The 22,432-nt window shown below is 41.3% G+C and overlaps 2 protein-coding genes across 2 annotated transcripts in view; one reads left to right on the forward strand and one right to left on the reverse strand.

The window, feature by feature from the left end:
* The window catches only part of LOC117966425 (synaptobrevin homolog YKT6), a 160,382-nt gene extending 140,761 nt beyond the window's left edge, over window positions 1-19,621 (forward strand). Inside the window, exon 7 of the mRNA XM_059013518.1 lies at window positions 19,405-19,621. Within this exon, the coding sequence (XP_058869501.1) occupies window positions 19,405-19,482 (78 nt within the window). The 3' untranslated portion in view covers window positions 19,483-19,621. The remainder of the gene's footprint in view (window positions 1-19,404) is intronic.
* The window catches only part of LOC117969769 (probable ATP-dependent RNA helicase DDX56), a 30,334-nt gene continuing 17,446 nt past the window's right edge, over window positions 9,545-22,432 (reverse strand). Inside the window, exons 6-14 of the mRNA XM_059013515.1 lie at window positions 18,184-18,425; window positions 17,829-17,966; window positions 17,054-17,167; window positions 16,848-16,942; window positions 16,271-16,344; window positions 15,687-15,776; window positions 14,326-14,431; window positions 10,746-10,849; window positions 9,545-10,572 (exon numbers count right to left, since the gene is read on the reverse strand). Coding sequence (XP_058869498.1) covers window positions 10,483-10,572; window positions 10,746-10,849; window positions 14,326-14,431; window positions 15,687-15,776; window positions 16,271-16,344; window positions 16,848-16,942; window positions 17,054-17,167; window positions 17,829-17,966; window positions 18,184-18,425 — 1,053 coding nt within the window. The 3' untranslated portion in view covers window positions 9,545-10,482. The remainder of the gene's footprint in view (window positions 10,573-10,745; window positions 10,850-14,325; window positions 14,432-15,686; window positions 15,777-16,270; window positions 16,345-16,847; window positions 16,943-17,053; window positions 17,168-17,828; window positions 17,967-18,183; window positions 18,426-22,432) is intronic.

The following is a 22,432-nucleotide window of genomic DNA, read 5'->3' on the forward strand; positions in this document are numbered from 1 at the left end:
CAATAACAAAATAAATGAATCATAACAATAAGCTCCACTGCACCCGGGTACAGCACTGCCTTTATGTATACACCTACATCTGCATAGCTGTATTCACATTGAAAATATACATGACAATTAAAACTAATAAATAAACTGGGAAATTATATATATATATATATATATATATATATATATATATATATATATATATATATATATATATATATATATATATAGTGCCTTGCAAAAGTATTCAGACCCCTGACCAATTCTCTCATATTACTGAATTACAAATGGTACATTGAAATTTCGTTCTGTTTGATATTTTATTTTAAAACACTGAAACTCAAAATCAAAAAAGATTTGAATAACATATTTAGAAAAGCAGCAGAAAAATCTAAATTAAAAATAGTAAATCGAAAATACAACCAGAAGAATAAATTAAAAGAAAAGTGGTTTGATGAAGACCATGGTGAAAAAACCAAGACAGCTATCCAATCAAAAACATAAAGATCCAGACAGGCAAGATCCAGACAGCCCATATTTATGCCTCAGATACTGTGAGGCACTTAAACAATGCAAACACACTCTAACAAGACCATATTAATAAACAACTCGGTGAAACTGAGGAGTCAATAAACCAAAATCATTTTTGGGAAACCTGGAACAACCTAATTTCAACAAAAATGAAGAATCGGCCATCCAAAACGGAAACATTTGGAAAAAAACATTTTGAAAACTTTACAAAGAAATACAAAACAAAGAACAAAAAAATGCCATTTGCGAAAAACTAAAAAATTTTGAATCCTGTATTAAGGAGGCCCTGCTCAGCTCCTCAATCTCGTACTGAGAGCTGGGTATTTCCCATCATAAAATCGATGTACTCAGAAAATAAGTGTGGTGTGAAAATTGGTAACAAAAGAATATAATTCTTCACACAGGTGCGTGGGGTGAGACAGGGCTGCAGTCCAACACTGTCCAACATCTATATCAACGAGCTGGCCACAGTGCTGGAGCAGTCTACAGCCCCTGGCCTCACTCTACATGAAACTGAAATAAAATTCCTGCTCTATGACCTGGTCCTGCTGTCACCCACAGAGCAGGGTCTTCAGCCGAGCCTGTCACTGCTAGAGCAGTACTGTCAAACCCAGGCCCTGGAAGTAAACATGAACAAGACCAGAGTCCTGATATTCCAGAAGAAAGCCAGATCTCAGGGAAATAAGTACCACTTCACTCTAGGCAACACCACCCTAGAGCACACCAGCAGCTACACATACCTGGGTCTGACCATCAGTGCATCAGGGAGCTTTAACCTGGCAGTGAATGCACTAAAGGAGAAGCATGCAGGGTGTTTTGTGCCATAAAGAGGAAGCTCTATAAAATAACCCCCATCAAAATTTAGCTCAAAATTTTTGAAAGTGTGATTCAGCCAATTGCCCTCTATGGCAGTGAAGTGTGGGGTCCAATCACCAACCAGGACTACACAAAATGGGACAAACACCCCACAGAATCCCTGCATGCAGAGTTCTACAAAAACATCATGAAATGACAAAGAAAAACATGAAACAATGCATGCAGGGCTGAATTAGGCCTGTATCCATTGATTATTAATATCCAAAAAAGAGCATTAAAATACTGGATTCATCTGAAAAATAGTGACCCAAACTCACTCCATCATGCAATACCAAGAGCTCAGCCCAGAAAAGAGTCCCCTCAGCCAACTGGTCCTGAAGCTCAATGAGCTGAGCAACACTGACATCAGTCAGCTTCAGGACAGCACTGCAAAAACAATTTCAATTAGTGTAAACCAAATTATAAAACACCTGAAACACTCATATCTAGACCATTGGGATACAAACACTAAAACACAAAACAAAATAGACCCTAAATAGAAATTACACCCTGGCAGAATACCTGGTAACTGTCAGAAACACAAAGCAGAGGCAGATCCTGACCAAATACTGGCTCAGTGACCACAACCTGGCCATTGAAAAAGGCCGACAGAGGCAAACCTGGCTGGCCAGGGAGAACAGACGCTGTGGTCACTGTGAGACAGGAGAGGTCGAGACAGAGATTCACTCTAACACACTGTGAAAAATATAAAAACATAAGGGACATTTTCTTCCCCACATTCGGCGATTTAGTCCCAGAATTCCCCAAAATGTGTGATACCCAGAAGCTGTCAATCCTGCTGGGGGAAGACAAACAAACACGTAGAAACCTGTCATAACCTGAGGGACAAACCGTGAAACGTCACTCTAGAGAGGGAAAGGAGAGAGAGAGGGATTCTGTTTAATATAGAGGGAGGAGGGATTATTTTATTTTTTTAAATTTAATCATTGCCAATTATTTTTATTATTTTCTCCCAATTTGGAATGGCCAATTATTTTTAGGCCCAGCTCACCGCTACCACCCCTGTGCTGACTCGGGAGGGCGAAGACGAACACACGCTGTCCTCCAAAGCGTGTGCTGTCAGCTGACTGCTTTTTTTCCACACTGTCTCACCATGCAGCCACCCAAGAGCTACTGCGTCAGAGGACAACGCAGCTCTCGGGCAGCTTACAGGCAAGCCAGCAGGCGCCCTGCCAGACTACGGTGGTCGCTGGTGCGCGGTGAGCCGAGGACACCCTGGCAGACCTAACCCCCCCCCCCCCCCCCCGAGCGACGCCCCTGGGAGCTCCCGTCCACGGTCAGCTGTTTAATATAGAGGGAGAGGGAGGGATCTGGTTTATTATAGAGGGAGGGAGGGATACTGTTTAGTATTTATATATATATATATATATATACACAGTACTGTGCAAAAGTTTTAGGCAGGTGTGAAAAAATGCTGTAAAGTAAGAATGCTTTCAAAAATAGACATGTTAATAGATTATATTTATCAATTAACTAAATGCAAAGTGAGTGAACAGAAGAAAAATCTAAATCAAATCCATATTTGGTGTGAACACCTTTTGCCTTCAAAACAGCATGAATTCTTCTAGGTACGCTTGCACAAAGTCAGGGATTTTGTAGGCATATAGTCAGGTGTATGATTAAACAATTATACCAAACAGGTGCTAATGATCATCAATTCAATATGTAGGGTGAAACACAATCATTAACTGAAACAGAAACAGCTGTGTAGGAGGAATAAAACTGGGTGAGGAACAGCCAAACTCAACTAACAAGGTGAGGTTGCTGAAGACAGTTTACTGTCAAAAGTCATACACCATGGCAAGACTGAGCACAGCAACAAGACACAAGGTAGTTATACTGCATCAGCAAGGTCTCTCCCAGGCAGAAATTTCAAGGCAGACAGGGGTTTCCAGATGTGCTGTCCAAGCTCTTTTCAAGAAGCACAAAGAAACGGGCAACGTTGAGGACCGTAGACGCAGTGGTCGGCCAAGGAAACTTACTGCAGCAGATGAAAGACACATCATGCTTACTTCCCTTCGCAATCGGAAGATGTCCAGCAGTGCCATCAGCTCAGAATTGGCAGAAAACAGTGGGACCCTGGTACACCCATCTACTGTCCGGAGAAGTCTGGTCAGAAGTGGCCTTCATGGAAGACTTGCCGCCAAAAAGCCATACCTCCGACGTGGAAACAAGGCCAAGCGACTCAACTTCTGCACGTGTTAACAGGTAGTTTGGCCCACTCTTCCTGAGCAAACTGCTCCAGCTGTCTCAGGTTTGATGGGTGCCTTCTCCAGACTGCAAGTTTCAGCTCTTTCCATAGATGTTCGATAGGCTTCAGATCAGGACTCATAGAAGGCCACTTCAGAATAGTCCAATGTTTTGTTCTTATCCATTCTTGGGTGCTTTTAGCAGTGTGTTTTGGGTCATTATCCTGTTGGAGGACCCATGACCTGCGACTGAGACAGAGCTTTCTGACACTGGGCAGTACGTTTCGCTCCAGAATGCCTTGATAGTCTTGAGATTTCATTGTGCCCTGCACAGATTCAAAGCACCCTGTGCCAGGCGCAGCAAAGCAGCCCCAAAACATAACCGAGCCTCCTCCATGTTTCACTGTAGGTATGGTGTTCTTTTCTTTGAAAGCTTCATTTTTTCGTCTGTGAACATAGAGCTGATGTGACTTGCCAAAAAGCTCCAGTTTTGACTCATCCGTCCAAAGGACATTCTCCCAGAAGGATTGTGGCTTGTCAATATGCATTTTAGCAAATTCCAGTCTGGCTTTTTTATGTTTTTCTTTCAAAAGTGGAGTCCTCCTGGGTCTTCTTCCATGGAGCCCACTTTCGCTCAAAAAGCGACGGATGGTGCGATCAGAAACTGACGTACCTTCACCTTGGAGTTCAGCTTGTATCTCTTTGGCAGTTATCCTTGGTTCTTTTTCTACCATTCGCACTATCCTTCTGTTCAATCTGGGGTCGATTTTCCTCTTGCGGCCACGCCCAGGGAGGTTGGCTACAGTTCCATGGACCTTAAACTTCTTAATAATATTTGCAACTGTTGTCACAGGAACATCAAGCTGCTTGGAGATGGTCTTGTAGCCTTTACCTTTACCATGCTTGTCTTTTATTTTCTTTCTGATCTCCTCAGACAACTCTCTCCTTTGCTTTCTCTGGTCCATGTTCAGTGTGGTGCACACAATGATACTAAACAGCACAGTGACTACTTTTCTCCATTTAAATAGGCTGAATGACTGATTACAAGATTGGAGACATGTGTGATACTAATTAAAGAAACTAATTAGTTTGAAATATCACTATAATCCAATTATTTATTATCTTTTCTAAGGGGTACCAACAAATGTGTCCAGGCCATTTTAGAATATCTTTGTAGAATAAGCAATAATTCATCTCTTTTCACAGTTTCTTTGCTTTATTCTATGACATACCAAAGGCATGCAAGTATACATGATAAAATAGCTTTTAATTTCATCACTTTTCAGGAGGAATGAAGCATTATTTCAATGAGCTGTAAGGGTACCAACAAATTTGAGCACGTCTGTATATGTTTTCTTTGTCTATATATTTTAGTCGGTTATGCCATGTACTGTATGTGCTTTGGCAACACAATTATTTTTATTATTTTCATGCCAATAAAGCCAATTTGAATTAGAATTTGATATTATTTTCAATAATAATAATAATAATAATAATAATAATAATAATAATAATAATAATAATAATACAAATAAACAAATACAAAATAATAAATTGCACAGGGGCGGAGGTGTACCCCATTCTAAAAATAAACAAACAATCATGTTCAGGGCTCCTTGTTCTGTTACAATCCCTCATAAAACAGTGGGATTAAACTGCAAATGTTATAAGAACATAAGAAAGTTTACAAACGAGAGGAGGCCATTCAGCCCATCTTGCTCGTTTGGTTGTTAGTAGCTTATTGATCCCAGAATCTCATCAAGCAGCTTCTTGAAGGATCCTAGGGTGTCAGCTTCAACAACAATACTGGGGAGTTGGTTCCAGACCCTCACAATTCTCTGTGTAAAAAAGTGCCTCCTATTTTCTGTTCTGAATGCCCCTTTATCTAATCTCCATTTGTGACCCCTGGTCCTTGTTTCTTTTTTCAGGTCCAAAAAGTCCCCTGGGTCGATACTTTTTAGGATTTTGAATGCTTGAATCAGATCACCGTGTAGTCTTCTTTGTTCAAGACTGAATAGATTCAGTTCTTTTAACCTGTCTGCGTACGACATGCCTTTAAACCCGGGATAATTTTGGTTGCTCTTCTCTGCACTCTTTCTAGAGCAGCAATATCCTTTTTGTAACGAGGTGACCAGAACTGAACACAATATTCTAGGTGAGGTCTTACTAACGCATTGTAAAGTTTTAACATTATTTCCCTTGATTTAAATTCAACACTTCTCACAATATATCCGAGCATCTTGTTGGCCTTTTTTTTATAGCTTCCCCACATTGTTAGATGAAGACATTTCTGAGTCAACATAAACTCTTAGGTCTTTTTCAAAGATTCCTTCTTCAATTTCAGTATCTCCCATATGATATTTATAATGCACATTTTTATTGCCTGCGTGCAGTACTTTACACTTTTCTCTATTAAATGTCATTTGCCACGTGTCTGCCCAGTTCTGAATGCTGTCTAGATCATTTTGAATGACCTTTGCTGCCGCAACAGTGTTTGCCACTCCTCCTATTTTTGTGTCGTCTGCAAATTTAACAAGTTTGCTTACTATACCAGAATCTAAATCATTAATGTAGATTAGGAATAGCAGAGGACCTAATAATGATCCCTGTGGTACTCCACTGGTTACCTCGCTCTATTTCGAGTTTTCTCCTCTAATCAGTACTTTCTGTTTTCTACATGTTAACCACTCCCTAATCCATGTGCATGCATTTCCTTGAATCCCTACTGCGTTCAGTTTGAGAATTCATCTTTTATGCGGGACTTTGTCAAAAGCTTTCTGGAAATCTAAATAAACCATGTTGTATGCTTTGCAATTATCCATTGTTGATGTTGCATCCTCAAAAAAATTTTGAGGTTTTTCCTCTAATCAATACTTTCTGTTTTCTACATATTAACCACTCCCTAATAATGAAGTGATATGTATGCGGAAGTCTTACAAGAGAATTTATGAACAGTAATTATGATTGTGTTTGACCTTTAGTGGTACATTGTGTGCAGAAGCCTTTTATTTGATTATTTAGATATCATAAAAAGTAATCCCTGCCAAGTTCTTAGAATGCTTTATCTCTACCTAGCTACTGTACTTCTATCACAAGAAAAAGACTATTCGCGTGGGGAATAAAAGGGACAGTATTCCTCGCAAGTGACACGGTGCTCTGTTTTATGGCACATTATCAATTACAGAAGTGTCATTTTCCTGCTGTACTAGTTGCATCTTACGAGCGGTCACTAAAACAATTGCTCATGATACTGTGCATGAGTGAAACTGCCCAAAAAATAGATTAAAAATGATTACGATAATCAATGTCTCCGGTGTCTAGAACAATTCCTGCTCTGTTCAACCATGGGTTCAGTGCGGTGTGTGTAGGAGACTGCTGAGTGACACTGATAGAACGTGCCTCTGCATGAGCTGGTCACAGCATAGCAAGAAAGAGAGCTCATGTGGTTCAGAGCTGCTCTCAGTAAAGAGAGCTCATGTGGTTCAGAGCTGCTCTCAGTAAAGAGAGCTCATGTGGTTCAGAGCTGCTCTCAGTAAGAGAGCTCATGTGGTTCAGAGCTGCTCTCAGTAAAGAGAGCTCATGTGGTTCAGAGCTGCTCTCAGTAAAGAGAGCTCATGTGGTTCAGAGCTGCTCTCAGTAAAGAGAGCTCATGTGGTCAGAGCTGCTCTCAGTAAAGAGAGCTCATGTGGTTCAGAGCTGCTCTCAGTAAAGAGAGCTCATGTGGTTCAGAGCTGCTCTCAGTAAAGAGAGCTCATGTGGTTCAGAGCTGATCTCAGTAAGATAGCTCATGTGGTTCAGAGCTGCTCTCAGTAAAGAGAGCTCATGTGGTTCAGAGCTGCTCTCAGTAAAGAGAGCTCATGTGGTCAGAGGCTGCTCTCAGTAAGAGCTAATGTGGTTCAGAGGCTGCTCTCAGTAAAGAGAGCTCATGGGGTCAGAGGCTGCTCTCAGTAAGAGAGCTCATGTGGCTCAGAGGCTGCTCTCAGTAAAGAGAGCTCATGTGGCGCAGAGGCTGCTCTCAGTAAGAGAGCTCATGTGGTTCAGAGGCTGCTCTCAGTAAAGAGAGCTCATGTGGCTCAGAGGCTGCTCTCAGTAAAGAGAGCTCATGTGGCGCAGAGGCTGCTCTCAGTAAGAGAGCTCATGTGGCTCAGAGACTGCTCTCAGTAAAGAGAGCTCATGTGGTCAGAGGCTGCTCTCAGTAAGAGAGCTCATGTGGCGCAGAGGCTGCTCTCAGTAAGAGAGCTCATGTGGTCAGAGGCTGCTCTCAGTAAGAGCTAATGTGGTTCAGAGGCTGCTCTCAGTAAAGAGAGCTCATGTGGTCAGAGGCTGCTCTCAGTAAGAGAGCTCATGTGGTTCAGAGCTGCTCTCAGTAAGAGAGCTCCATGTGGTTCAGAGCTGCTCTCAGTAAAGAGAGCTCATGTGGTTCAGAGGCTGCTCTCAGTAAGGAGAGCTCATGTGGCTCAGAGGCTGCTCTCAGTAAAGAGAGCTCATGTGGCTCAGACATGCTCAGAAACGAGAGCTCATAGAACATAATAAAGTTTACAAACGAGAGGAGGCCATTCAGCCCATCTTGCTCGATTGGTTGTTAGTAGCTTATTGATCCCAGAATCTCATCAAGCAGCTTCTTGAAGGAACCCAGGGTGTCAGCTTCACCAACATTACTGGGGAGTTGGTTCCATACCTTACACAGGAGTGGGACCTAGCACTATTTAACTCTTAAATCATAAGGAATATTTAAAACACAACCAAAGTCATACAATATAAAACAATCTGTCAAAAGACTTACATTTTCAATTATTTTTATCAACTTTCTTTCCCCTAGTTGGAATAGAATATGCCCTGAAAATGCAATTCCGCCTGGTAAAACAGCTTCTTTTTTAAAAAAAAAAATAATTATTTGTATCTCAGGAATAAAAAAAGATCCCAAAATTAATTTTTTAACAGTTAGACCCCTATTAGGACTTCCTTGTGTGAAACTCTCAACTTGATACCACCTATGCCACATCTTTATTTTTGTACATCTGTGGAACTACCTCACTGCTAAAAAAACCTTTGGACCAATGAACTTTGGACCTCAGTTTGGCCATGAAATGTATAAAATTGTAGTGTTTCTGATGTGATTTCTGGAATCTATGACTAAAACTCTAACAATATTGAAAATTGTGTAAAGGATCTTCTATCACCGCAGAAGAGGGTCTCTGTAAAAGAACTTCTCAGACTATGCTCAGTGAATTCCAATGTCATCTCTAGGAAACCATGCTTCATATCTTTATCAATGCTTTCCTCAGATTTACATAGAAGAATTGATAAAGATGAAGCTTGCAGTTACAATCTATCAAACTACAATTCAGACCGGAAAACCATGAAGAACAAGTTGTGTCAAATCATACTGAAAGCCATATTGTACTTGAAGGAACTGGCAGACAGACTAGACTACAGTGGGAGCTGACACACAAGATCAATCACATCTTCTCCATGATCTGCCACGGGGTTGACTTGAAAGCAGTTTGAAACCAGGCCTGTTCATTTCCTATTCAGGGATACCAAGATATGTAGTGAGGCAGGGGCCACTGCACTTGGAAGATGGCTTGATTATTTATACAATGCACATCTATTTAAAAGAGGAGATGATTCAGGGATACCAAGATGTTTATTAAGTAAGGGATCCGAGTGATTCTGTTTCAAGGCCAGTGTTCCAATTATTATAAATATGAAACGTAGGCTACAGTTTGTGTGGTTTTACAATGACCCCCTAAACATATCTGTCAAATCTATTGACCGCTAGGGAGTTTGTAGTATTCATTTAATTTTGATTAAATGTATGTTTTAGAAAGTGAACAACGCCTCACAGAAATGTTTCGAGATTGTTTTTCTTCACCAAAGTGACCACAAGAGGGAGCCATATAACAGATAAACTCCAACTAGTTAAAGTTTGGGATAAAGATTAAAAGTGAGTCTTGAAGTGACGGTACAGTACACAGCCATATTTATTTATCAATATAAAACAGTAACATGACCTTTAAATTTCACATGAGTAAAGTAGCACATGACTACAAAAAAGCTGAAGAATAAATTATTTTAGATACCCCTTTTTGAACTTAATTATTGAAAATAATACAATTACACATTTGCAAATAAAAGGAACAAAAAGCAACCACTGTGTGCTCTCTAGACACACAGGCACCCTTACCAGGTATGAGATAAGATCCAGAAAGGCACACCTTGTAGCCCAGGGTGCAGTCCAGTTAAACTTGTGCAAGTGACTTTGAACCTGACCCAATCAGCATGAAGCGCAGCTGTGAGCTTGATGTCCTAATCCCTCAGCACGACCTGAACAAGGCCAGGAGACGGGCACTTTACTATTACACACATGCAGCTGGGTTCACAGACCCAGACTAACACCGACCAAGACTATGTGCAGTAACCTTCTTAGAAAAAGGACAAAATCCTTGTGAACACACTCACAAATCTACAGATGGTTTCAGAGTAAATGGCTTGATGGCACCTCAACGTTTTAAAAAGGGCATGAAAAGGAGGTGTGCTTGGTAGACCACAGCTTGATTATGGGAGAGCAGTAATATAAAGCCCAAAAAGGACACAATCTCTATAGTTCGAAAAAGAAAAGGGCAGCAGTCCGGTAACCAATCCTGGGTTTCAACATTCAGACTGACTGCTATAGAGATTAAGCAAACAATGTCATGAAGCGAATGCCTTCATCAGCGTGGAGTTTAAAGTTCTCCTCACTACAGAAAGGATGACAAGCAGGTGGGCAATACAAACTCTGTAGAGTCTCCAGTCTTTGGTGGCACGGACCCACCACTGCCCCAAACAGTCACTGATTTCTCTTTTCATGCAGATATACATAGCCCTGCCCCCCAGTCCAGTCCTGCCTCTCACTGGTCTAGGACTTCGCCCCTCGACCACTCTTCCCCTGGCCCTGCTTTCCTGTGTATCTGAAGCTCTTCAGAGGGTTCCTCTTTTTGTGTTGTTGCTAGAAGCCAAGAAAGGAAAAAACTGGGTTTAATAAACAGCAGAGAACATATTCAGTGTTAAAATATGTTTAGTTAAATTCATGAGTTTATTTTTAGAGCTCATCCATCAACGGTGGTTATGCCGTAGCACAAAGAAGCTGCTCAGCATGTGCTTTGCCGCTGGTGAACTCACCTTGAAGTTCTTCTTCGTTTCTCTGCCCCCGGCTATGCCCTGTGTTCGTCTCTGCCTCTTCTTACGTATTACAGGATGGGCAACACCCCTCAGTGTGGGAGGGACTGTGGAAGGGTTACATTGGGTTTTGGACTTAGCACAGCTGAATGATTGTGCATACAGACTGTACGCTTGACCATTTCTATTCCCCCTTAGTTAGTGTTACTATAAAAACTTTCAATTTGTAAGATTCTACTCACTTTTTTTTTTTTTTTTAAGTCTCACCTTAAGAGAGGTATTTATTTGAGTTGGTGTATATAACAATGCCTGAGCTTATCTATACTGACTAAAACTAAAACTAAGAGTTTAACAGATTATAGCCAAATGCAGTCCGAAACGTCTACAGGAGGCTACGAGTGATGAAGAGTGGTGAGAAACGTCTACAGGAGGCTAGGAGTGATGAAGAGTGGTGAGAAACGTCTACAGGAGGCTAGGAGTGATGAAGAGTGGTGAGAAACGTCTACAGGAGGCTAGGAGTGATGAAGAGTGGTGAGAAACGTCTACAGGAGGCTAGGAGTGATGAAGAGTGGTGAGAAACATCTACAGGAGGCTAGGAGTGATGAAGAGTGGTGAGAAACGTCTACAGGAGGCTAGGAGTGATCAAGTGTGGTGAGAAACATCTACAGGAGGCTAGGAGTGATGAAGAGTGGCGAGAAACGTCTACAGGAGGCTAGGAGTGATAAAGAGTGGTGAGAAACGTCTACAGGAGGCTAGGAGTGATGAAGTGTGGTGAGAAACGTCTACAGGAGGCTAGGAGTGATGAAGTGTGGTGAGAAACGTCTACAGGAGGCTAGGAGTGATGAAGAGTGGTGAGAAACATCTACAGGAGGCTAGGAGTGATGAAGTGTGGTGAGAAACGTCTACAGGAGGCTAGGAGTGATGAAGTGTGGTGAGAAACGTCTACTGGAGGCTTGGAGTGACGAAGAGTGGTGAGAAACATCTACAGGAGGCTACGAGTGATGAAGTGTGGTGAGAAACGTCTACAGGAGGCTAGGAGTGACCAAGTGTGGTGAGAAACATCTACAGGAGGCTAGGAGTGACGAAGAGTGGTGAGAAACGTCTACAGGAGGCTAGGAGTGACGAAGAGTGGTGAGAAACGTCTACAGGAGGCTAGGAGTGACGAAGTGTGGTGAGAAACGTCTACAGGAGGCTAGGAGTGATCAAGTGTGGTGAGAAACGTCTACAGGAGGCTAGGAGTGATCAAGTGTGGTGAGAAACATCTACAGGAGGCTAGGAGTGACGAAGAGTGGTGAGAAACGTCTAAAGGAGGCTAGGAGTGATGATGAGTGGTGAGAAACGTCTACAGGAGGCTAGGAGTGATAAAGAGTGGTGAGAAACGTCTACAGGAGGCTAGGAGTGATGGAGTGTGGTGAGAAACGTCTACAGGAGGCTAGGAGTGATGAAGAGTGGTGAGAAACATCTACAGGAGGCTAGGAGTGATGAAGAGTGGTGAGAAACATCTACAGGAGGCAAGGAGTGATGAAGAGTGGTGAGAAACATCTACAGGAGGCAAGGAGTGATGAAGAGTGGTGAGAAACATCTACAGGAGGCTAGGAGTGATGAAGAGTGGTGAGAAACGTCTACAGGAGGCTAGGAGTGATGAAGTGTGGTGAGAAACGTCTACAGGAGGCTAGGAGTGATGAAGAGTGGTGAGAAACGTCTACAGGAGGCTAGGAGTGATGAAGAGTGGTGAGAAACGTCTACAGGAGGCTAGGAGTGATGAAGAGTGGTGAGAAACGTCTACAGGAGGCTAGGAGTGATGAAGTGTGGTGAGAAATGTCTACAGGAGGCTAGGAGTGATCAAGGGTGGTGAGAAACGTCTGGAGTAAGTATTGGTGTAGAATCAAGGCAGTGATGGGGTTTGCCATGTAGAATGCGACAGATCTACAGTCGAACACATTCCGTACATTTTTTGAACAAGGTTAACAAACAGACCCCTGGAGGGCACAGGGTGTTCTCAGGGGGCTGCAACTTCTCTCCCAAATGACCCAGGCAAAACAATGTTCCCCAGACTGGGTAATCAATTCATTTACATGAACGCTGCCGTTAGGTAAACACAATGAAAGCAGTAGCACTTCTAATGGTACAAGCAAACACCCTCACTAAAAACAAACAAACAAACACCCTCTCTCACAGAATTTGCCATTGCCTGACGAAGGTTTTGCATTCAGCAGAAGAAAAAGGTGCTTTTTTTAACCAGCGTGCCATTTCTTTTTTTTTTTTTTTAACTCTGTTAATTTATGTATGTTTAAGTACTGGATAGTTTGTATTACATGCATGTAACATATCAAATGAAAGGCCACAAAATTTAATTTCATATTATGCAAGTTGCAACAGGACCAGGCATACTATATGGTAGAGGCAATATGTATTAAAAACAAAAACAAAAATATATATATATATATATATATATATATCTCTATATGTAGCAGTGACCAAACACATGATTTTTTTGGAAAAGCGTTGTGTGTGTGTGTGTGTGTGTGTGTGTGTGTGTGTGTGTGTGTATATATATATATATATATATATATATATATATATATATATATATATATATAAAATCATAGAAAAAACACTGCACCATTGAACCTTAATATGAAATTAACAATGGGGTGTGGGAGGAGCTGAGCGTCTAACGATAACGTCCCTTTCAGTATAGCTGCTAAAATGACGGAACAATAGACTCTGTCACATGATGAGAGGCTGAACTTCAGACCATGAACCAGGTAGGTGGCTTTTATGGTGCCTGCGTAATATGTGCGTAGCCGTCGGTGCGCTGACGCCCCAAAATGAATGGGCTGAGATTTAAGAGTTCAACTGAAAGTTACCGCTTGCAAAACACCTAGATAGACTTAATATCATCTTTCTTTTTTCAAAACTGTTTACTTACTGCAGTGTACTGAGTTTCTATAATGCTTAAAGATAGCGGCCGAGAATCACGTACAAGCGAATAAAGTCTTGCGGCACTTAAAATATCCAGCACTACTTTGATTTATTTTAACCAGACCTACGCAGAATGCGGCTCACAGTGCTTTCGTCACTGACACCGACTTCCTTAGAGACTGTTGTAGCGTTTCAGGCATTCTGAACTGGGTGAAAAATACAGTAGCTTGATGTCTTCAAATCTCTCTGCGGGATTTTTCCTGCACTGAAAGTTGCAGATATGCGGGAGCAACTTGGAAAATGCACAAATCCTGCGCTGAAATTCAAGCCCTGACCACTTTAAAAAACATGACGCGGAGTATATTGAGTATAGATGTGCCTGCATTACAAAGAAAGCTGGCCTTCATTACCCAAAGTGTGTGATCTGCTGCCTAATTTACACCCTTCAGAGCAAAAACATCCAGAAAAAGCTGGGAGTTCTACTGAATTTTTCTTGAGAAAAGCTACATGTTGCTTGCAATGAAAGTAAGGTACTCCGTTTCTATAGATTCACTGGGCTCCTCAGTCAAGATGCCTAAGAAGCCAAGGAAGTTTGGGAAGCCCTACTTTAATAAAGCCCCCTGGAATGAATGCTTTGATTAGTCCTGTTAACACTCACTGAGATACTCGGGAACGTTCTTCAGGTGGGGTTTGATGATGGCGGGGTGCAGAGCTTTATCGTGGCGTAGTAGCTGGAAGTCTCGAGGGTTATCGTCAAAGTACGTCTGGAGAGGAAAGCCCAAAGAAAAACATGAACCAGCAGCCCTTGCAAAATCGGGCTGTGTTGTCTCTACAGGAGATTGCTGTGCAGTTTATCTGGCTGTAGCAGTCAAGGAGCCAGATTACAATATGTTTTATACAGTATATACAGGAGATTAATTAGCTTTATTACATTTCTTTCTTTTTTATTGTTCCCTTACCTTTTTGTGGTGTTGGAAATCATTATTAGTGGTTCACATATTGTCTGATTAGTTTAGGAGCTGCTCTTCGGTTCTAGTTGCTGCCATACAGTAAGATCAGATCAGCCAGTGTCTTTGCTATTGACACCAGTACCAGCAAAGCTGAAGGACACTGGTTTCTAAAACGGCAGATCACTAGATGGAGCTAGCTTGCTGCCTTCTATAAAGACACTGGCTAATCTATCCTACTGTAGGGCAGGCAACTCGAACTAAAGAGCAGCACCTGCTTTTCACACATGTGGCTCTCACATTCAAACACATCTGGGAACGCGAACACTGTCTTTAAAAAGAACACTGAGGAATTCCACCGAGTTCCAACAGGAGATCTGAGACTGTTCTAACCACACTTGATCATGGTCATTCCAATACAGTCCCTCCAGAGGTGACTACACATGGGGTTCTTAGGGGACAAACACAAAGCATCTAATCTGTCAAAGGACATGTGAAAAATATCTGTATCATTCACATGTCCAGTGGTTAAAAACAATAAAATAGAAAAAAGTACTTGACTGAAAGAATAAAAAAATACAGCCGTTTACCAAATGTGAAGACAATAAATATTAGCCATATTAGAGTCCCAGAAACATGCTCATCTAGGATCATGTATTGCAGTATCTGCAGCCCTTACCTTGTATAATAACCAGTGCAGGCATATACAGAGGGCCCTCATAATCATGTAGTAAGTGCACAGTAAGTGAAAGCTTATAGTCTGTAACCCTAAACATATATATGAGGCTAGGACTACATAATAAAAGTTTGGAGACGGTTCTGGATATATAAACTCTACAAATATGTAAAACAATATGCACTGAAACGCTATTAAGAATATTTGTTTTACAACTTTACATGACTGACAAAGAAAAACTAACCTACGTAGTTTGTGAGTTATGGAGTGTGAGGGTATAATTTTAGTATCTGCTCCGCACTTTGCAGGCTGCCGATAACAGATTTCCCAGTTAGCCTAGCCCTTAGTCTTGCAATGTTCTTTAAATGATGGAAATGCTGGTGATGTTCGACTCACTTTGAGTTTCTCAGAGTTGAGCAGCTCCTGTTTGATCTCCTTCAGACGGGCCTCCTTCACAGCCTGCTTGGTGACAGAGCGCATGGCATCCTATGGAGAGAGCAGTTTAACCAGGTCAGCCTGCAGATCTACAGCAACCCCTCAGAGATGAAGCAACACTGTGGACACTGCGTTCTCTCTCTCACTCACCCGATACCTGTATCTGAACCCCTCAATCTCCTGCGTCTTAAACAAACCAGCATTGTGGACACTGCGTTCTCTCACTCACCCGATACCTGTATCTGAACCCCTCAATCTCCTGCGTCTTAAACAAACCAGCACTGTGGACACTGCGTTCTCTCACTCACCCGACACCTGTATCTGAACCCCTCAATCTCCTGCGTCTTAAACAAACCAGCACTGTGGACACTGCGTTCTCTCACTCACCCGACACCTGTTTCTGAACCCCTCAATCTCCTGCGTCTTAAACAAACCAGCACTGTGGACACTGCGTTCTCTCACTCACCCGACACCTGTATCTGAACCCCTCAATCTCCTGCATCTTAAACAAACCAGCATTGTGGACACTGCGTTCTCTCACTCACCCGACACCTGTATCTGAACCCCTCAATCTCCTGCATCTTAAACTCGTACGGTTTCAGGGCGCAGTCTGCATTCTCTGAAAAGGGAGAGAAGGTTTCAATACTGTGTCACTTCACTCAGTCTCCATACTCTTAACAGCACTGAAATAATGAAAAACCAAAGGGATATTGATATTCTGTTCAATTAATTATGCTGCAGTAATTATAATTATAGTAAAAAGTTACATAAACTACACACATTAACATGTTTACTCTATTTTTTCTAAATAACCAAGCAGTAATCACAGGTACAAATACAGAAACATGCTATATAACATTTATTTTTTCAAACAAATGGGATCGCTAAAAGTGGTTGAAAATACGAGAATAATGAATCGCTCAATGAAAAACACAACATGGAAATGCGAATGATTAAGCTTGGAAAGGTGTGGAATTGAACTGGAATTAGTATATGGTACAACTGCAGTTATGCCAGTGTGCCAAAGATCAACTACAATTATAAATTACATTGAAATTGCAATTCATTACGAATTACAATTGTAACTGGCCCCAGTTGTGGAACTGGCTTTCCCAGACTAACCTGCAGTGAGGGCATCTTCTATTTCAGCCAGCAGGGGGAGCTGTGTGTGCAATACGAAGGTCAGGGCTGTTCCGCGGTTATCCGCACGGGCTGTCCTGAAGAGAGACAGACAGGGGTTTCCAGGTAAGTGGAGGCATGCGGTGCTGTGATCGCAGCTCATTCACAGTGTAAAGCAGTACTGACCAGCACAACCGAGGAAAGCTCACCTGCCGACACGGTGGATGTACGACTCTATGGTTGTGGGGAAGTCGAAGTTAATAACATTAGCCACGTTCTGGAAATCAATCCCTCGCGAGACGCTGTACTCTTTGTCTTTCCCGCTGAAGAAAGAATAAAGAAAAAAAACATGTCCAATCCACCCGAAGATACATTCAGAAAGACTCTACATCACATCAGCTTGGCTGAAGAATCTCCAGCAGACTGGCTGATCAGCTGGAAATGCTTTAGCCATGAAATTGAGGATTGGTTTCAAAATGTAGATTTGCTTGTTATTCAGATTATAGGTTATTTGATTTACCAAGGTTTGGATTAAAAGAAATTCAATTAGGCCTGGGTAATACGAATGTATTGTAACCCCAAAAAGGACAAGAACCAGAATTTTGTTGAGCCTTTTAAAATGTGTTTACAACCATGCTGGGTGGTTGCTAGTGCCCCCAGAATATATTTTTTTCATGTTACTTTCTTTTTCAGCTTCACTTTTCACACAGGAATCTGACGTCAGGCTGCCCTTCAAAATCCCTCCACTTCCTCTGTGTATGCACGCCTGGGTGTGGAAGTTGTCTAAATTTGATTATATTGTTTTGAACTTCAATCACTATCTTGCCAGCGTTTCACAAAAACACCCTGGCTACATAATTCCACTTAAAGAAAGTTTGAAGGCTGACATCCCCCTCCTACCTGACAAGCAAGCACACCCAGAAATGAAAAGATGGACCTGAAGGCAACCACATAGAAATAATGTACAGATGAGAGTGCACCCACCCCCTGCCCTGGGCTTTCTTCTTCTTGCCCTTCTTGCCGTGCCCCCCGGGCAGGGCGGGGGGGTCCTCTAGACTCTGCTCATCCGTGGCAATGATGTAATCGTAGAACCCCTGGTTAAACTGCCCGATGATGTGGCACCTGGAGAAGACGCAGCAAACAGACACGGTCAGATAGTAAAACTGCACCCTCAGCTCCTTGGTAACTTGGCTTCTTGTGTACAGTGCTCTACTGCCCTGTCATCATAGAAAATGTGCTCCCCGAGCCACAATCTGTGGCATTTACAGAATCGTCGAGTACAGCATGTTATTGCCAGGTATCTGTGTGGGAGGATTCGAGTGGGAAAGCTGTGACAAACCTGGAGTGCACAGGGAGCTCCGAGTTGAGCACGCAGGCAGGGATGCTGAACTGCTCCAGGAAGAGTTTGAGGCGGTAGCAGCGGTCAATGGTCCCGATGAAGATGAGGGTCTTGCCCCGGACCAGGGCCAGCTTGAGCAGGGTGTAGATGAGCAGGAACTTATCCTCCTCCTCACAGCGGATGTGGTACTGTGTGAGCTGGGAGCTGCCTGGCAGCTGGGAGCCCTGCAGCTTCAGAGTCACCTGGAGGGAGACAGAGAGGAATGAACACTGCACTCATTTTATACCTTGTACAGTGAACATAGCTTTCAAAAGCGCAGCGTTGGTTAAAGGAAGTTCTGTTTCCATGCCCTACTATCTTAAGCGACTTTCACACACAAATGGCGCTACTGAGCTGTCTCTGAGACATTAAAAAAATTCTTCAAAATACCCATTCACACAGCACAACATTGCACAATCTATGCAGGTATAATATCGTCATAACCCTTTGACACAGCCTGACTCGTCTGTGTGAAAGGGGTTTGAGAATCCGTCACCCTTGCACTGCCTTTGTCATTTCACCTCACAGTGGGTCAAAGCAGCTGGTTGGTTAATGACAGGAAAGAATCCAGGAAAGCGGTGAGGAGAATTTCACTCTCCGTAAAAGTGAAACACTATAGAAAAGCATGGCCTGATAACAGAGATTTCTTTAACCTAGCACCAGATATCGTGCTTTAAAAGAAAATGCAGAGTCAAAACAGCACATTTGAAACAAATAAAACTTACATTATTTTAAAATGTGATATGGAAAACACTACTGAGGTGAAATGACCCAGGAAGTGCAAAAGATTTCCTGAGATGATATAGAAACTGAGAACTTTTTTATAACAGATATTGCGTTTTAAAATGAAAATACAGTACTGTGCAAAAGTTTTAGGCAGGTGTGAAAAAATGCTGTAAAGTAAGAATGCTTTCAAAAATAGACATGTTAATAGATTATATTTATCAATTAACTCAATGCAAAGTGAGTGAACAGAAGAAAAATCTAAATCAAATCCATATTTGGTGTGACCACTGTCATGGGTGACCCCGAACCAGTTATTATGTGTAGTAAGAAATTGGATTCCTTTGCATGGAGAATTTCAGTGGCTAGAGTTCACGGCTCCTTGATTGATTCAGATTCAGTTGTATTAAGTCTGCCCACTAATAATGTAGAGCAAAATAGGTATTGTGGTGTTTGCAGAGCCGACCCGAGCTGAACCCAAGACAGAAGTGGAGTCCTGCTGGGAACGAGCTGAAGCCTTGGACATGGATTGGATGATTTAAATATATTAATGAAATGCATGTACTATACTCATTTGTAATGTTTAGTAGTTTTCAGTTTGTATTTGTAATATTTAATAGTTTTAGTTTATAACCATTGCTGTAGGAATGCTCCCTTTGTATGACCCTTTAACTGGAGCAGGGACTGCCTGACACTCTAACCCAGGCAGCTGTAAACCATCTCTTATCAAGATGGGCATAGCTCCAGAATAGGGTGCTGGAATTTCTACTGAAACTTTCTAGTCTGAATAACAGAATAATGCTATATTACTAGATACATATTAACATGCTTGTTCTAAATGGTATAGATTGTTGTGGTAACATGTAATTATAGGTAGTGATAATTACTGTTAGTATAAGATACTATGAACAATTTTTATGTATAAGATCATATGATTCACTTTGCTTAATATGATAGTATACCTGAAGCTCTTTTCTACCAAGATGAGCATGGTTAAAAAACGGAGTCCTAATTCAATGAAAAGAATTACTGTGTGCTTGCATTCAAGAATTATAACTTTTTGAATATAAAGGGAAAAGGAGTTGGGGGTATTTTTAAGTAAAGGATTAAAAGACCTCGCTTTAAATAGGTTTCTGCTTGTAATTCAGTTTTAAAATAAGTAGGTGAGTAAGAACAACCTAGAGTAAAAGCAGACTCTAACTTAAGAGAAATAAGCATTGTTAGAAGATACACCGCGAATAGAGAGCAGAAAAATTGAATAAAATCTTATTATAATATTGCTGATATATTGCTGCTAGCAGAAAGTAATAAGGTTAGCAGCCATATGCTATAAGAAGTAATGTATTAGTTTGACTTTGAAGTTAAAAGATGCAGCATAAAGAAAAGTTGTAGTAGAACATACAAAAGGATTGAATAAATAATGAAGAATAAAAAGCAGGAGGTAGGTTTTAGAAGAATAAACTATGTGACCGTCTTCTTGAACTCTCTATCAGCCTGCCCTTGGAGAGATTAATATTAGCTGCTGGAAGGCCTTTTTGGTGGGAGGAAGCCGGAATTTTCTTATCAGAAGGATTATAGTACTGAAGGCCAAACTGCACATGTGGGGAGTTAGAATGGATGGTCTTAACACCTAAAATAACTAGTCGAAGGGCAAAAGGAGGCATATGAGATATAGGTATGGACTTATAGAAACATCCATCAATACCAAACTTGGCAAGGGAGGAGATGTCTTTAACGAACTGGATTTAGCCAGTATGAATATAGCTGAAAAATACAGGGTCATCGAAGTGTCAATTGGGTTCAGGCAATTGGGGCCCATAGGAGAGAAAGGCATTACAACTTCACAGCTTAGTAAAATAGTTGGGTTTTTCATAAAAGGAAAACTCTATACTAGAAGGGATATAGAATAAAAGTTCCCTATAATACCGGCTAAATGTACACCAGTAAGGAAAGAAGGAAACTAATTTGAGTGAGCTGACATGAAGGAATATATTTCTGAAAGCCAAGTTTATATACTCAATTATAACCATTATAAACTATAAACTGCTATATTATAAACTGTTGGTGTTGCATTTATTCAAAAACACCACTTTTCCTATGTTGGTGTTGCATATATTTAAAAACACCACTTCTTTTTGTAATACACACATATTAAGTAGTGAATCAAAACAGCAAGGATTTTGTGAACTCTGCTTTACCTGAATTCTTCGAATAAAGGAGGGGGCAAGGATGAGTGGGTGAGATCATGGGCCAGTGTTGATTTATTGGTATATGAGTGGGACTGAAAAGTTGGTTGAATTCCTTATAGATTACTGTTTGCTAAGAGATAAGGACTGTCCATGGGGATTGATGATTTGGACTAATTGGGGCCTCTCATTGCTCGCAATGGGACAAAATTGTATAAAAACCCTGAGCTGATCACACTAGGGTACCGCACTCAAGCTTGGCAGAGCTTTGTGGTCCATCCTTTGCAGATCTCCACAGAACAGTCCTTCTCTTTTGTTCACGCTACTCTTCCTTATAATAGGAGGTAAGCATATTAATGGTATTATTGTATCTCGCATTTATTGGTTGTATTGCTATGAGGTTTTGAAACTATGTTTTGGTATTGAGGGTGTTATATTGAATGTGCTAAAACATAGCAGTGGGTGCTTGTAGGCTTTGTGCTTAACCAGCCTGAGGGCTGCACTGAATACATATAATTGTATTATGTTATTGAAGTATTAAATGCTGAAGCTTGTAATAAACTTAGGATTGCTAATTATTGTTACATGTTTTCGGGTTTTGGTAGTATGCGCAAACTACTAAACCAATATTAAAGGCATTTTAATAAAACGAAGGAGCGCTGATGTTGCTCTGATTCGTGAAACTTTGAATAAATGAGTCTGAGTGATTTTCTTGATTAAATAAAAAGGTTTTAAGGACACACCGCTCGTCCAGTGCTCGAACATAAACCACTAGGAGTTTTAAACATCTCTGTCCTCCTTAACGTCTCCCCTGAGTTAAGAGTGTGTGCAGAGCAAATAATAATAAAAGAGAACGTGAAAAGTGAAAACGTGACAGTTGGCGCCCGACCGTGGGGCGAGCGAAATAAACGGTCCGCAAAATAAACCTAATCTAGAAAACACTAATAAATACGATCGACCAATAATAATTAAAATTGTTTAACATTTTGAAACGCGTTACTAAAATAGTTTAAACATTTTAATTCCATCACGTAATTTTGTAAAGTGAATTGCGTATGGGTATTTAAACTCCGGAAACCCGACGTTGTGACGCAACCCCAGATGCGGCAACCTCACTCGTGCACAAATCTTCCGGGAAAATAAAGTCTAGCAAAAGAGGACGTTGAACGGGCTATTATAAATAGTAAAAACGGGCTACTCTAAATGGCATCTGCAGGGAGATTCATAGAAAGACTCCTTGAAATAATTTTGTGGAAGAAAGGGTTTATGCAGTTATAAACAGATTGTCTCAGACTATAGAC

This window comes from Acipenser ruthenus, chromosome 46 (assembly GCF_902713425.1).
Source record: "Acipenser ruthenus chromosome 46, fAciRut3.2 maternal haplotype, whole genome shotgun sequence".
In the NCBI taxonomy this organism is placed as follows: Eukaryota; Metazoa; Chordata; class Actinopteri; order Acipenseriformes; family Acipenseridae; genus Acipenser; species Acipenser ruthenus.